The following is a 16,900-nucleotide window of genomic DNA, read 5'->3' on the forward strand; positions in this document are numbered from 1 at the left end:
TGCTCATTTGATCTGAGACTGTATTATTACATCTTATTTCATTTCTTCTATCTTCTACAGTTGATCTGAATCTGCAAAACAACTAAAGATAAAGACAGAGTGAAGTTCCGTCCGAATCGTGTAGTAAAAGTTTATAGTAGCAGAAAATGGAAATACTCAAGTAGACGTTTTCTGAGCCTGCTGTTCCGCCCTCCGTCCAGCTGGCGGCGCTGTGGAATGCTGGGATACCAGCTACCCCATAAACACCACAGAAGAAGGAGAAGCTAGTGTATGTAGCTAGCAGGTCTCCCATAAATAAACAGAACAGCTACCACGGTGAGTAGTGCTACATGTTGTATTGTTAGGAAAACAAACCATCTCGTGTACATTACGTGATTGAAGTGGAAATATGAATAGCTAAAGTATTGGGTGCATGAGTACACATTTTAGCCAACAACCAGGCTAACAGTGAAACAAACCACTCGCTAGCTTGCTAACCAAGTCGGCTAACATTAGCTAACATAGCGCCCCAGTGGCTTTAACGTCACCCAGACTCATTCATTCCCACCACTAGAGGTAACGTTAGTATTTTAGCCAGCTAGAACAAAGTTATGCATTTGTCCACCGTCTAAACGCCACAGTTGTCGCTTTGGCCTCAATGCGAGCGATTTTTTTCACAATCAGCCTTTACACCAAATTCCATCCAGAAATCTGTAAATTTGAAAATGTCCTGTTATATAGGAGATATAGAAACTCGGTGGAGTGTTAATCAAATCATTTAGGGTTCGCTGTTTTATTCGGCTTTCATCCAATGTGCTGTATTAAAATAATGTTAAAATGTACAAACACAATTTGCTCTGGTTATACTAATATAAGCCGTCCTCCGCGCCTCTCAAATGACAGATTTCCTTATGGGGTTTTGTATGTATCAGTGCTGCCCTGATTAGACCCTGTCTGAATGTGCCATAGCCTTGAAGGTACGGACATGTCAGCCGATACCAAGATTGCCGAGCTGCTCACAGAGCTCCATCAGCTCATCAAACAGACTCAGGTAAGTCAGTGGCATTGGTTAATAGTCGTTACACCCTGATTTAAATAGACTTTGAGGGGTGTAACTGTGTCAAGTTTGTAATTTTTAGATGTACAGTACAATGTAAGTCAGTTACTTCAAGTTAACCAAATCCAAATAATCCCCACGTCTGTCTTCCCAGGAGGAGAGGTCCCGCAGTGAACACAATCTGCTCAACATTCAGAAAACACACGAGAGGATGCAGACGGAAAACAAAAGTCAGTCACACTTTGTGAGCTGGTTATTAGCCTGCTGGTCTGTTATGTGTGTGATGATTCACTTAAATCGTGTGTCTCATTCCTCTGTGTCACACAGCCTCCCCATACTACCGCACCAAGCTGAGGGGACTGTACACCACAGCCAAAGCAGACGCCGAGGCAGAGTGCAGGTGTGGAGCCACAAAGTACCTGCCCTTTGGTTCTGGGTGACGTGGGGGAATGTAGTGGTGTCTAATTTTAGTTTTTGTGTAATTTAGTGGTTTAGTGCTCTGATTCTGTCTAATGTAAAGTAGGACAAAGTCTGTTTTACTGTCACAGGTTTAAGAATACCACATGTGGTAAATGGTCTGTCATTTCCACTGCTCAAAGCGCTTTTACATCACATCCTCACTCTCACATCATTCATTCAGGAGGAATCTAAGTTGAAGGAGACCGTTCTTTCACACACATTCACACGCTGAAGCTGCTTCAGGAGCAAGTTGGGGTTCAATGTCTTGGCTCGTAGGAGCCGGGGATCAAACCGGCAACCTTCCACTTGATGGACGACCTCTGAGCCACATCTGCTCTTTAACAGTTGATGAAGGTGTAATGGGTTTGGAAAGGATGGAAGTGGTGGGGAATGAACGTTTTCTCCTTCCACAGGGCACCATAAAAGTAATGGTGATAGAGGAACTTGCTTAATTTCACTGGTGTGAAGGTAGTGCTTATTACAGGGTACACACCGCACACATCAGTAAGACCCTCACGTCCTTCATCAGCCTGCGTTACATTAAAAACAGTGTCTATAGAGGTTTTAACTTTGGTTTAAGAGAAGGTGTGTGGTAAGACAGTCACCAAAAACCCATTAAACCTCTGGACATTCATTCAGATCTCCAGATGACATCAGTGTGGAGGGTTAATCCACCTAACACTCTTTGTTCCTCTCTTCCTTTTACTCCTCGCAGCATTCTGCGTCACGCTCTCGATAAAATTGCAGAGATCAAGTCTCTGTTGGAGGAGAGGAGGATAGGTATGTGTGTGACCTGTTGCTCTTTAACAACTGATTTCTGTAACTTGTGTTTTTTGTTTTTTTTTAACATTAAGATATTCAGGTTTTAAGATTTAAATTATTAATTTGTGTTTTTGCAGCTGCTAAGATGGCGGGAGTCTACAGCGACAGCGACCCTCCCAGGATGAGGCGAGGCGTCCTGATGACGCTTCTGCAGCAGTCGGCCATGACGCTTCCTCTGTGGATCGGCAAGCCGGGGGAGAGGTAACTGCTTCACTGCCTCATTATCACTCATGCTTGTTATTATCTTGGCCACATTCTTATTACGCATCACAAGGCTAGAGTTTTGCTTGAGTTTTGCGGGCTATTTTTCCCCACAGCCCCCCTCCTCTGTGCGGGGCCACTCCAGCCAGCAGCGACTACGTGGCCAAACAGGGCGACAAGGTGGCGGCGAGGGTGAAGGCCGTAGATGGAGACGAGCAGTGGATCCTGGCTGAGGTGGTCAGCTACAACCACTCCACCAACAAGTGAGTCTGCGTCACACACAGCAGACACACATACATACATCAGCGTTTGACCGCAGGATGGGAGACCCATGAAAACTCTCAGGAAACCAGTTTTATGTTCTCAAACAGATCTGACTTTTCTTTAACTCTTCCCCCAGATACGAAGTGGACGACATCGATGAAGAGGGCAAAGAGTGAGTCCATTTACCATCTCTTATATTAGTGTGTGACAGCATCATGGAAAGGATCCCTACAGAGAGAGACCTGGAAGATCCTTTTGGTTTAACCACAAACAGCACACACACCAGACTACATTCACTAAAACAGGGGTTTTAGAGCTGCTGCTCTGCTGCTGCCTCCATCAGTTAGTTAGTTTGTGTTATTGTGTGACTTTGGTGTTTTAAAGGGTTCGTTCAGATCCAACACAATATTTGTGTAACACACAGCAACACAAACTAACTAACCATCTAACAAACTATCGAGGCAGCAGTAGATTAGCAAAGGAAAAATCAGTGTTTTTGTCAATGGAGTCTGGTGGCTTTGAAGAGAGGGATATAACGGCTGTTAGTAGTTGAACAAAAAGGTCAGAGACAATCTCCTCAACCAATTCTAGGCTCCAAATCTGGTCGTCCAGTGATACTTTGTGTCTGACAAGTGTGTGTGTGTGTGTGTGTGTGTGTCCTTGTCTGTGATCAGGAGACACACTCTGAGTAGACGGCGAATCATCCCTCTGCCTCAGTGGAAGGCCAACCCAGAGACGGACCCCGAGGCCCTGTTCAGTAAGGACCAGCTGGTGCTGGCCCTCTACCCCCAGACCACCTGCTTCTACCGGGCCCTCATCCACACTCCACCACACAGGGTGAGACTCTCAGCACTGGGCCCAGCATTATTTCACATGTGGCTCCTATCAGGGTTTGTACAGCCAATAGGAATGTCAGTAGGATCTATCACTCTAACAGTCGTTGACTGACTCCTGTTCAGGCCGTCGCCTCTTCGCCTGTTATCCGTGTTATTTCTTTAGTGTTTAAAGCTCAAAATGTTTGTAGATTCCTCAATAACACCAGTGATTTAATCAAAGAGTTAGTTAGAGCAGAGTCAGAACAGAGTCTTTTACATCACAAAAACTGAAAATGAATCATCTTTTCCCCAAACAGGTCAGTACTCTTCTGGAGCTGTAAATACCAGCAGAGATCAGGCATTTAATCCAGGCAAAACCAACTGAGAGTCAGGCTCATATACACATTTATACAATAAAAAGTACAAAATAGAAATACCACACAACACAAAACAAGATGCTGAGGGACAAAACATTTTATAAGACACCAGACTCCACTGACAAAAACAGTAATTTTTCCTTGCAGAACACAGGAGCTGTTGGTCTACTGCTGCCTCATTTGGTTAGTTTGTTTGTGATATTGTGTTGGATGTGAACCAACCCTTTAAACACCAAAGTCACACAGTAACACAGACACACTGACTGATGGAGGCAGCAGCAGAGCAGCAGCTCCTGTGTCCTGTTCTCTAAAATCCCTGTTTTAGTGAATGTAGTCTGGTGTGTGTGCTGTTTGTGGTTAAACCAAAAGGATCTTCCAGGTCTCTCTCTGTAGGGATCCTTTCCATGATGCTGTCACACACTTAGAATAACACTCTGAGCCTGTCAGTGGATCAAACAAGCTCTTTTCCCCACAGTTTTTTCCAAGGAGATCACAGGAACAACCAATCTATTACATATAGGTTGATGTGTCTTGGCTGGACTAAGTACATTTACTCAATCACACCATACCTTACTTGGGTGTTACTGTTGCAGCCCATGTGGCGGCTGCGGCGATCTACAGGACCAATTCCAACACTTTTTTGGCTGCCTGCAGTCACAAGAAGAATCTGCTCGTCATGTCGAGAGTCTAACCGTGGACTGCAGCCGACAGATTTCATTCTGTGAACATAAGAAACCAAATCTAATCCTGTGACTGCTGCTTTTATTAGTCTGTGTTCCAGAAGCTAAAAATACTGAGTGCGACTTGAGGAACACACACCAGCTTCTCCTCTCAGACTAATCTCAGTGTGTGTGTGTGTGTGTTTGCAGCCTCAGGACGACTACTCGGTGCTGTTCGAGGACACGTCGTACGCTGACGGTTACTCCCCACCGCTCAACGTGGCTCAGCGCTACGTGGTCGCCTGCAAGGAGAACAAGAAGAAGTGACCGGCGGTTTGATGGCGAGACTCTGAAGGACCCTGACGAAGCCTGTGTGGGAGCGTGACTGTGTTGAAATGGCCCTGAAATCCATTTGATATTAAAACATGTTCAGAAATGTTTGTCCGATCTCAAACCAGGCTCTCAGCAGCGTGTGGAGCAGGTTTGCTCTCTTGTTGATCACAGAAGGTGACCATTCCAAAATGGAGGCTTGGAGCTGACTGTCAATCAAGCAAGAACACCCCGAGTAGACTCTCTTTTTAATGCTTAACCGCCAAGACACAGAATAAGTGATGTTAACTAAGAACACCTGAACGCCTCATGGAGGGTGGGGGAGTATTATTTGTGGCCTTGATCCACCTCATACTGAGTATGTAGTGTGTTCACACAGCCAAACGGATGAAATAAAGTACTCCAAAACACTCCAAACAGTCAATATGGAGACTCAAACTCTCCTGGTTTTTGAGTATGCTGTTGATGAACACTACTGGCCCACATTGCATTGCACAAAGGAGATGTAGGAGGAGCTCACAGCCTACTAATCTAAAACTAATCTGTTGATAATGGTGAAACAGCTCAGAAAACCCCAAAAGATAACAAGTAAACTTTTGGAGAAAGATTTTTCTGTCTCTATAAACACAAATTGGCATTTTTAATGATAAATTTTAACCTTATTTACACACATTCTGGTGACTAAATGACTGAAACCTGGTCACAGTAGGTCCACTAAAAGAGCTTGTTTGATCCACTGACAGGCTCCGAGTGTTATTCTAAGTGTGTGACAGCATCATGGAAAGGATCCCTACAGAGAGAGACCTGGAAGATCCTTTTGGTTTAACCACAAACAGCACACACACCAGACTACATTCACTAAAACAGGGATTTTAGAGAACGGGACACAGGAGCTGCTGCTGCTCTGCTGCTGCCTTGATTGATTAAAAAAGTAAGTTTGTATCAGAATTAACCTTTAAAAACACCAGAGTCACACAATAACACAATTTCTAAACTTACAGGCCATTTCAAACGTAAAATACCTAAAAATAGGGCCCAGGTTTGCCTTTGGGGTCACATTTTGGTTTCCTTTGCATGATGCACGTATCATGTGATTTCCTATTTAAACTCAAGGAAAGTCTGCAAATGTGACATTTGTCCACCAGAGCACGGCGGGAGTGTGGACGTGGGACCGTGCCGGTGTGAGCTGACGTCCAGAGTTTCCTCTTTCTTCGTTTGTTTAAACCTTCATGCAGCAGGTCCTGAGATCCTCCAAACCTCCAGAGTGCACTCCAGGTGAAGTAAGAGCCTCGTGTCTGTCTGTCTGTCTGTCTGTCTGTCTGGAGTGTGCTGCCCACCTGTACCTGTCCACTCACACCTCTGTCTACACGCACTGTGGCCATCAGACAAAAGCCTTGTGCACAACTGCAGGGAGAAAACAAAACACCAACGGGGGCAAACTGCTGCAGTTTTCACACAGAGCCTTCTACAAGAGGCCAACACTTCACTTTGTCCTGTCCTTTTAGACCAGGACACCCACAGCACCAGTGGCCCACCCCACCGCCACTTTGAGTCACGCCAGCCTAAGTTGGTGAACAGTTCTAAACTCCAGTGATATCAGCACTTCTTCTGGCTGTAGTGTCGTTACTGCACACACTTTACTGTCCATGCAGCACGCACACGGAGCCTCGATGACGCCAGGGGACCTCCTGAACAAGCTGGAGGATTTGACAAATGACGAGTTCTGCACCTTCAAATGGTACCTGCAGCGGTCTGGCGTCCTGGAAGGCTACCAACCCATCAGAGCATGCAAGCTGCAGACGGAGACCAGGTGCTTGATAGTGGATGCGATGGTGAACGCCTATGAGCTTCATGGAGCTCTGGAGATGACCGAGGAGATTTTACAGAAGATTCGCAGGAATCATCTGGTGTCTGCAGCCTCTGGGCTGCAAAACACCAACTCGGGCCCAAAAGGTCAGTCACTTTTATTAAAGAATAAATAAAATGTATCTCCAGATAAAAAGAGTGGGATGATAACACAGAACCTGTGAAGGAACAGGGTGCCTGAGTATGGAAGTCTGGAAACAGTTCCAGGCCTGATCTCGTCACTATGACAAAGGTTGAAGGATGGAAAACAAACCAGAATATGTTTTATATTTTAGACTCTTCAGAGGAGCCACTTCTGAACAGCTGATGCTGAGGTGCTGTTCATTTGTGGTTTCTGAGGCTGGTAACTCTGATGAACTGACTCTCCTGGGGGGGGGGCAGTTTCATCAGAGCGTTTGATGGTTTTCATGACTGCACTGGAGGACACATTCAAAGTTCTTGACATTTTCTGGACTGACTGACCTTCATGTCTTAATGTATCGATGGCCTGTCGTCTCTCTGATAGGGCTGATCACTGTGTAGAACTGTGGACCAGCACAACTGATGCTCTCACACACATTCAGAAGGCAAGAAACTCAAAAACATGCAGCTGACTGAGAGAATAAGTGAGCAAAGGAGGCTCCTCTGAGGAATCTGAAATATCACTTCTTTATTCACTGCATGATTCCACATGTGCTCCTCCACAGTTCTGATGTCTTCAATATTAATCTACAATGTAGAAACTGATGAGAAAGAAAGAGGAACCGTCGGATGAGAAGGTGTGTCCAAACTTTTGACTGATACTCTACATGTCTTCCTTCAGTCTGGGACTAATATCTATTGAAATATATCTCAATGCTTCGGTGCAGACATCCTCCATCATTACCTCAGTGAAACTAAAAGTACAAAAATCCTAAAATCTGATAAAGGTCGTGTCCCCACACACGTTTTCACAGTCGATCTGATAAATTCTCCAGCAAGACAAGTATTCACTCCAAACAAACAGAGCTCATGGAACAGTAGTGCTGTTAAGTTCAGGTTGTTTGAACTATATTAGATGTAAAACCACTGCAAAAACACTGCAAAAACACTGTAAAAACAACACTGTAAAAACACTGTAGAAACACTATAAAAACACTGTAAAACACTGTAGAAACACTGTAAAAACACTATAAAAACACTGTAAAACACTGTAGAAACACTGTAAAAACACTATAAAAACACTGTAAAACACTGTAGAAACACTGTAAAAACACTGTAGAAACACTGTAAAAACAACACTGTAAAAACACTGCAGAAACACTGTAAAAACAACACTAAAAACACTGTAAAACACTGTAGAAACACTGTAAAAACCACTATAAAACACTGCAGAAACACTGTAAAAACAACACTGTAGAAACACTATAAAAACACTGCAGAAACACTGTAAAAACAACATTGTAAAAACACTGTAGAAACACTGTTAAAACAACACCGTAAAAACACTGTGAAAACAACACTGTAAAAACACTGCAGAACACTGTTAAAAACACTGTAGAAACACCACTGTAAAAACACTGTAGAAACACTATACAAACACTGCAGAAACACTGTAAAAACAACACTGAAAAAAACACTGCAGAAACACTGTTAAAAACAACCCTGTGAAAACACTGTAAAAACACTGCAGAAACACTGTGAAAACAACACTGTAAAAAACTGCAGAAACTTAAAAAAAAACAAAAAACACTGCAGAAACACTGTAAAAACAACACTGTAAAAACACTGCAGAAACACTGTAAAACACTGCACAAACACTATAAAAACACTGTAAAAACAACACTGTAGAAACACTATAAAAACACTGCAGAAACACTGTAAAAACAACACTGTAAAAACACTGTAAAAACAACACTGTAAAGACACTGCAGAACACTGTTAAAAACGCTGCAGAAACACTGTTAAAAACACTGTAAAAACACTTTAGAAACACTGTAAAAACACTTTAGAAACACTGTAAAAAAAACACTGTAGAAACACTGTAGAAACACTATACAAACACTGCAGAAACACTGTAAAAACAACACTGTAAAACAACACTGTAGAAACACTGTAAAAGCACTGTAGAAACACTATAAAAACACTACAGAAACACTGTAAAAACAACACTGTAAAACAACACTGTAGAAACACTGTAAAAGCACTGTAGAAACACTATAAAAACACTACAGAAACACTGTAAAAACAACACTGTAGAAATACTATACAAACACTGCAGAAACACTGTAAAAACAACCCTGTGAAAACACTGTAGAAACACTGTAAAAACAACACCCTAAAAACACTGTAAAAACAACACTGTAAAAACACTGCAGAACACTGTAAAAACACTGCAGAAACACTGTTTATAAACACTGCAGAACACTGTAAAACACTGCAGAAACACTGTTTAAAAACACTGTAGAAACACTGTTAAAAACACTGCAGAAACACTGTAAAAATTGATTTCCCAAATCGATTTGATTCCGAGTCACATCATCCTGATTCGGTTAAATTCAATAAATACAATGAAACATACAAGGGCGGGGCTACCTGCTCACTAACCAATCAGAGGAGGGTCATGTCTGAACCTAACCAATCAGAGATGAAAACTTCTGCATCAACTCAAGGCTTCAAAACACCCATCCACACACCAGTGGGTGATGTCACTGTGTCCACTTCTTATGTACAGTGTGTGGCTCCAACAGGATTCTCCCTTATCTTGCAACGCTGTAGGAGACGTCGACTCAATGGAAGTTTTAATCATTTAATTCTTCTTCTTTCGGGGCCAAAACTACTTCAAATGTAAATAATGCATTTGGTGTCAGAATTCTACTGTTTTTATGTTTCACTCACAGTCATTCCCATTTGATGGATTTCTAGCCTAGCATCCATTACAGAAAGTACTTTAAAGGGGGATTCAACCTGTGCTGACTTTAGAATCACCTTTCTTTCATATCTATATGTAGGTAGGTAGTTTGACCCTTCTCAGATTCGATTTGATTTTGATCGACTTTGAGGAGTATTTGCATGTCCGAAAATGTTATTCTAACAGTACATCTTTTTTGGTTTAGTGCTGTTGCTGTATACTATCATCATATTTCAGTAATTTATCCGTAGGAATTGAAATGTTACTATGCTACAGATATAGTAACCTGTCTTTATAGTTTTGCGCCCTTTTATTATTTTGTCCACAGTGAACATGCTTAGAATGCTTAAAGTCTAAAAAAAAACCCAGTTAATTCAGTTCCCTCAATAAAAGGCCCGTGAAGCTATTACAAAGTCTTAAACTTAATTTGCAAATGTCCTGAATGTTTCTTGGCTGCCATAGACAGCATCATTATTTTATTTATTTTATATGTGGTTGCGATCAGTTGGGATCTATAAATGAAAGTGAGGCTGTTGGGACAGTGGATTGTGCTGCAGGAGGCTTCTATCACATGTCTTCTGCTATGCTAGCAGAAAGTAAACATCCAAAATCCACATTTAGGAGTTTTGGTTTTGTTTTACTTCACTTTGTCTCTCTGCATCTGTAGATTTCATCTATTTAAAGGCCATTTTCTCAAAATGAGTCTCACTCTGAGCCAGAAACCTCCATTTAAGCAGCGCATACATTGATCACACTTTCCTGTTTAGTTGCTGCTTATAATGTGAAGGTTTTCAAAGAGGCGTTTGGTCATATGTCACTCATAGCCTGATTTAAAGAACATTTTATTCCTAAAAGCATGGCATTTTTTAAGGCTGTTGACAGTATTCTCTGATCAATGGAGCAATAAAAAAAGATATCCAAAGTTTCCTCCGTAGAAACCTTTGGCTGTAACATGTCAACAAAATGAAACATTTTGAACCTGGCTTTACAAAACCACCAGTGATGAGGACGATATGTGTTTGGGCTTTGAACTTCAATGTGAAGATTTCAATAAAGTTAATTCCAAAGATGTGGAGCTCAAAAATGGTTTGCTCTACCTTGCCAATCTGATTGACAGACTTTCTTAAAATTTCTATGCTGATGACACACTGCTTTACTTTTTGGTTAAACCAAATAACCTCAATAACCTTTCCACCCTTTCATGGCTGGCTAGCCTCTGTTACTAATTGGATGTCCATCCTCCATCGCAATTCTGACAAAACTTAGGTCCTTGTGATTGGCCCCAGTTGTTTTGCTAAGGAGGTCAGTCACTATATCGGGTGCTGGATTCTTTACATGACAGTATTTCATTTTTCACATATCATGGCTATCATCAATACCAGTTTATTGCAACACCCCGTTTGAATGTTGTAAAGCTGGTGTGCACAAAAGAGAATGATGTGTTCAAACCTAAACTTTAAGATAGTTTGTAAACTACTTTTCACAGCTTGCTCCAATTGTAACTGAAAAATTCAGTTTGACTGCACTTACGTTTCTATTTATGTCACACAGATGCAATAGGTCCAGTACCAGTGCCACAACGCATCTCAGATTACCAACAAATGCTTCAAGCAAATTTCAAGACCACGTTTATGTGTGCACAAGAGGGGTGGTCACAGAAGAAGGATGAGCAATGTCTGGATGATGTCTACACAGAGCTGTACATCACAGTTGGGGGTGACGTACAGACCAACACACAGCATGAGGTCAGGCAGATTGAGGCCGTGGTGAAGCCAGCAGGAACAGAGAAATCAGTTAAAACAAGTGAGATGTTCAAACCCCCCCCTGGAAAACAAAGATCAATAAGAACAGTATTGACCAATGGAATCGCAGGAATTGGCAAAACATTTTTTGTGCGTAAGTTTGTGCTGGACTGGAGTGAAGGAAGAGCCCATCAAGATGTGCATCTGATATTCCCCTTCACCTTCCGCGAGCTGAATTTATGGAGGGGACAAAAGTTTCGTTTCGCAGAACTAATTCATGAATGTATCACAGAGACCAGAAGCATCAAGGAAGAAGCTCTCAATGACATCTTTACATCTCTGCAGTCGTCAGGAAACCTGAACTTTGACAGCAGTGAATTCAAACTCCTGTTTGTTTTGGATGGACTGGACGAGAGCCACCTTCAGCTGGACTGTTCAACCAATGAAAACCAGGCAGTGAAGATTGACGTGACAAAGCCGACATCAGTGGATGTGCTGTTGTCAAACCTCATCAAGAGAAGACTGCTTCCTTCTGCTCGCCTCTGGATAACCACACGGCCTGCAGCAGCCAAACGGATCCATTCTGACTTTGTTGACGTGATGACAGAGGTCAGAGGGTTCACAGACCCTCAGAAGGAGGAGTACTTCAGGAAGAGATTCACAGATGAGGAGAAAGCCAACAGAATCATCTCCCATATCAAAACATCACGAAGCCTCCACATCATGTGCCACATCCCGGTCTTCTGCTGGATCAGTGCTACAGTTCTGGAGGATTTGTTGAAGACCACAGCAGGAGGAGAGCTGCCCAAGACCCTGACTGAGATGTACGCAGAATTCCTGGTGTTTCTGATTGATCAGACAAAACATAAGTATGACCAAGAAAAGCGCTTTCAGTGCATTAAATCATTAGCAAAACTGTCTTTCCACCAGCTCAAAGAGGGCAACCTGATCTTCTATGAGAAAGATCTAAAAGACAGTGGCATTGATGTCAGTGGAGCCTCAGTGTGCTCAGGAGTCTTCACGGAGATCTTCAAAGAGGAACGTGGGAGGAAGAAAGATAATGCCAAGATGTTCAGCTTTGTCCACCTGAGTGTTCAGGAGTTTCTGGCGGCTCTCTATGTGGAGATGTCACTGACTAACAGAAACAAGAATGTGATGTGTGAACTAGGACATACCATTGGGGAACGTGTGCGAATGAGTTTCAAAACATCTGTGACAAAGGTCCACAGGTTTGCTATTGACAAGGCCTTACAGAATCCAGATGGTAACCTGGACTTGTTCCTGCGCTTCCTCATGGGTCTTTCTCTGCAGACCAATCAGGCTCACCTTCGAGACCTACTGAAAGAGAAAAGAAGCTCACAGACCAATCAGGAAACAGTCAAATACATCAAGAAGAAGATCAGTGAGAATCTGTCTCCAGAGAGAAGCATCAACCTGTTCCACTGTCTGAATGAGCTGAATGATCGTTCTCTAGTGGAGGAGATCCAACAGTCCCTGAGATCAGGAAGCCTCTCCACAGACAAACTGTCTCCTGCTCAGTGGTCAGCTCTGGTCTTCATCTTACTGTCATCAGGAGAAGACCTGGACGTGTTTGACCTGAAGAAATACTCTGCTTCAGATGAGGCTCTTCTCAGGCTGCTGCCAGTGGTCAAAGCCTCCAGCAAAGCTCTGTAGGTGACTGCAGATACTCGCTGTATCACAGCTGTAGGGTTGTCCTCAATTAGCCTTTGTAAAGTGAAAAGATCTAGTCAAGTGATCTTTCAAGTTGTCCCTTCAGTATGATTACACCCCCACTGATAAATGTAGCCATGCAAAACAAAATAATTACTGTTCATTTAAGGATTAATTTTCTGTAAATCGCTACGATACCGGTAATATTTTTTAAATTTAGATAAATTGCTGTTAGTTTCCAGTAACACACTCAATAGCCACAGAAATGTGACATGCTCTCCGTTGTGGATTACAGACACAGTGTCAGTGTTAGTCTTTATCTCTGCCTCTCCTTCAGGCTGAGCGGCTGTAACCTGTCAGAGAGAAGCTGTGAAGCTCTGTCCTCGGTGCTCAGCTCCCAGTCCTGTAGTCTGACAGAGCTGGACCTGAGTGACAACGACCTGCAGGATTCAGGAGTGGAGCTGCTCGCTGCTGGACTGGAGAGTCCACACTGCAGACTAAAGACTCTCAGGTCAGGTCACACTGTATTTACCTTTTTGATAAAGCATAGACTCTTGCTGACAAAGTCTGTATGACAGACATGTATTCCTTCGGTTTCTACTGTGTATTTGATGATCACATGTTGGTACTTTGAATCATAAAAACTATCAACAAATTCTGTTGATAAACTGAGCTATGTTCACCTACACCGAGCATGTTAAAGTAAAACATAAAGGAAAAAGTGTTTAATTCTGTTTTTAAACAGGCTAAAAGACACCAGACTCACAGGGAAATGCTGTCGGGAGCTGTCCTCGGTGCTCAGCTCCCAGTCCTGTAGTCTGACAGAGCTGGACCTGAGTGGCAACGACCTGCAGGATTCAGGAGTGGAGCTGCTCTCTGCTGCACTGGAGAGTCCACACTGCAGACTGGAGACTCTCAGGTCAGGTCACGCCGTGATGCTTTTGTGTCGCACTGTATTTACCATTTTGATAAATCATAGACTCTTGCTGACAAAGTCTGTATGACAGACATGTATTCCTTCGGTTTCTACTGTGTATTTGATGATCACATGTTGGTACTTTGAATCAAATTCTGTTGATAAACTGAGCTATGTTCACCTACACCGAGCATACAGCAGGTAAAATAAGTATTGAACATGTCACCATTTTTCTCAGTAAATATATTTCTAAAGGTGCTATTGACATGAAATTTGGTAACAACCCATGCAATCCACACATGCAAAGAAATCAAACCATAGATGTTTATAAATTAAGTTATGTGTAATAATGTGAAATGACACAGGGAAAAAATATTGAACACATGAAGAAAGGGAGGTGCAAAAAGGCACGGAAAGCAAAGACACCAGCTGAAATGAATCAGTAATTAGAAAGCAATCCTGCCACTTATCAGCTGGTTCAGTCCCAACTGATGGCCTATAAAAAGGTGTCTCATTACCAAGGTGTCACACAAGAAACATCTCATGATGGGTAAAAGCAAAGAGCTCTCTCAAGACCTTCGCAACCTTATTTGTCCTCTAAAGTAGTGATGGAGCCAGAGCTTTCAGCTATCAGGCTCTTCTCCTGTGGAACCTCCTTCCAGTCTGGGTTCGGGGGGCAGACACCCTCTCTACATTTAAGAGTGGACTGAAAACCTTCCTTTGTGATAAAGCCTATAGTTTAGGACTGGATCAGGCCTTAGACCAGCCCCTAGTTATGCTGCTATAGGCTCAGACTGCCGGGGGACTCCCATGATGCACTGGGCTCCTCTCTCCTCCTCTTCCTCTCCATCCTGATGCTTCATGTCTCTTTTATGTCTGTTACTAACTTGCTATCTTCCCCGGAGCCTTTCTGTGCTTTTCTCATCTCTCAGGTTCCTGTGGATCCTGGTACTGGTTCTCCTGCTGTGGTTCTCTGGTTCCTGTGGATCCTGGTACTGGTTCTCCTGCTGTGGTTCTCTGTCTTCATGAATCACTGCTGCGGATCGTCGGCCACTCGTCATGTTTTTCAGTGCTACCATATTGCTAATTTATTAGTCACACTCCTGTTGTCAGTACTATAGCTGCTGTTAGTATGTCGGTTGCTGTTTGTGTTCTCTCTCTCTCTCTCTCTCTCTCTCTCTCTCTGTCCAAACCTCCATCCAACACGGACCCCTACAGAAGCCGCCCACATTGATCCTGGTCCTGTTCAAGGTTTCTTCCTGTTAAAGGGGAGTTCTTCCTCCACTGTTGCTCAATATAATATCTGATGCTGCTCATGTGGGGATTCTTGAATCCTTAATGTTGAATTCCTGAATCGTTGGTCTCTCTCTAATTAAAGAGTTTGATCTAGACCTGCTCTTTATGGAAAGAGTCTTGAGATAACGCTGTAATGAATTGGCGCTCTATAAATAAAGATTGATTGATTGATTGATTATTGTTGCAAAACATACTGATGGCATTGGTTACAGAAGGATTTCTAAACTTCTGAGCACTGTTGGGGCCATGATCCAGAAGTGGAAAGAACATCATTTCACCATAAAGTGGCCACGACCAGGTGCTCCTCGCACGATTTCTGACAGAGTGAAAAGAATTATCAGAAGAGTTGTCCAAGAGGCAAGGGCCACTTGTGGAGAGCTTCAGAAAGACCTGGAATTACCAGGTACAATTGTTTCAAAGATGCACTCAACCGCCGAGGCCTGTGTGCACGCTCACCACACAAGACTACACTGCTGAAGAAAAAGCACATTGAAGCATGTTTAAAGTTTGCTGCACAACATTTGGACAAGCCTGTGAAATACTGGGAGAATATAGTCTAGTCAGATGAGACCAAAATTGAACTCTTTGGATGCCTTAATACACACCATGTTTGGAGGTCAAATGGCACTGCACATCACCCCAAAAACATCAAACCAGCATTGAAGTTTGGAGGAGGGAACATCATGGTGTGGGCTGTTTTTCAGCATACGGTACTGGCAACCTTCATATAATCGAAGGAAGGATGAATGGAAAAATCTTCAGAGATATTCTTGATAAAAATCTGCTGCCATCTACCAGGATGACGAAGATGAGGTTGGACATTTCAGCAAGACAATGATCCCAAACACACATCCAGGGAAACTCTCAACTCATTTCATAGAAAGAAAATAAAGCTGCTAGAATGGCAGAACTAAAGATCAGAGTTCATAGAAGAGGCCCACAGAACCTTCAAGATTTGAAGACTGTATATTATATTGAATATATTTGCTGAGAAGAATGGTGACGTGTTCAAGTTTACCCGCTGTATGTGGCATGTTAAAGTAAAACATAAAGGGAAAAGTGTTTAATTCTGCTTTTAAACAGGCTAAAACACACCAGACTCACAGGGAAATGCTTTCGGGAGCTGTCCTCGGTGCTAGTAACACACTCAACAGCCACAGAAATGTGACATGCTCTCCGTTGTGGATTACAGACACAGTGTCAGTGTTTGTCTTTATCTCTGCCTCTCCTTCAGGCTGAGCGGCTGTAACCTGTCAGAGAGAAGCTGTGAAGCTCTGTCCTCGGTGCTCAGCTCCCAGTCCTGTAGTCTGACAGAGCTGGACCTGAGTGACAACGACCTGCAGGATTCAGGAGTGGAGCTGCTCGCTGCTGGACTGGAGAGTCCACACTGCAGACTAAAGACTCTCAGGTCAGGTCACACTGTATTTACCTTTTTGATAAATCATAGACTCTTGCTGACAAAGTCTGTATGACAGGCATGTATTCCTTCGGTTTCTACTGTGTATTTGATGATCACATGTTGGTACTTTGAATCAAATTCTGTTGATAAACTGAGCTATGTTCACCTACACCGAGCA

General features: G+C 42.9%; 2 protein-coding genes across 3 annotated transcripts in view; both read left to right on the forward strand.

Annotated features, from left to right (window-relative positions):
• Positions 1 to 16,900, forward strand: part of LOC139216276 (NACHT, LRR and PYD domains-containing protein 12-like) — a 169,793-nt gene that overhangs the window by 147,952 nt on the left and 4,941 nt on the right. The window contains exons 8-10 of the mRNA XM_070847367.1: positions 13,449 to 13,622; positions 13,857 to 14,030; positions 16,558 to 16,731. Of these exons, the coding sequence (XP_070703468.1) occupies positions 13,449 to 13,622; positions 13,857 to 14,030; positions 16,558 to 16,731 (522 nt within the window). The remainder of the gene's footprint in view (positions 1 to 13,448; positions 13,623 to 13,856; positions 14,031 to 16,557; positions 16,732 to 16,900) is intronic.
• sgf29 (SAGA complex associated factor 29) lies at positions 273 to 5,387 on the forward strand. Of its 2 annotated transcripts, XM_070847194.1 has the most exons (10): positions 273 to 315; positions 949 to 1,030; positions 1,191 to 1,266; positions 1,364 to 1,436; positions 2,211 to 2,275; positions 2,395 to 2,518; positions 2,635 to 2,781; positions 2,919 to 2,954; positions 3,457 to 3,619; positions 4,844 to 5,387. In XM_070847194.1, exons 2-10 carry the CDS (start codon positions 965 to 967, stop codon positions 4,958 to 4,960), a joined length of 867 nt encoding a protein of 288 aa, XP_070703295.1. In that variant the 5' UTR covers positions 273 to 315; positions 949 to 964; the 3' UTR covers positions 4,961 to 5,387. The 2 variants fall into 2 exon arrangements, with proteins under 2 accessions (XP_070703295.1, XP_070703294.1); XM_070847193.1 differs by lacking the exon at positions 273 to 315 and having other exon boundaries at positions 871 to 1,030.

The sequence above is a fragment of the Pempheris klunzingeri genome, chromosome 17 (genome assembly GCF_042242105.1).
Source record: "Pempheris klunzingeri isolate RE-2024b chromosome 17, fPemKlu1.hap1, whole genome shotgun sequence".
Taxonomy (NCBI): Eukaryota; Metazoa; Chordata; class Actinopteri; order Acropomatiformes; family Pempheridae; genus Pempheris; species Pempheris klunzingeri.

Bases quoted from the DNA above. Each gene is read 5' to 3' on its own strand.
- sgf29 (XM_070847193.1), top strand. From the start codon at position 938: ATGTGCCATAGCCTTGAAGGTACGGACATGTCAGCCGATACCAAGATT. The intron at 2,782-2,918 runs GTGAGTCTGCGT...CTCTTCCCCCAG, and splicing joins TACAACCACTCCACCAACAA to ATACGAAGTGGACGACATCG. The intron at 2,955-3,456 runs GTGAGTCCATTT...GTCTGTGATCAG, and splicing joins ATCGATGAAGAGGGCAAAGA to GAGACACACTCTGAGTAGAC.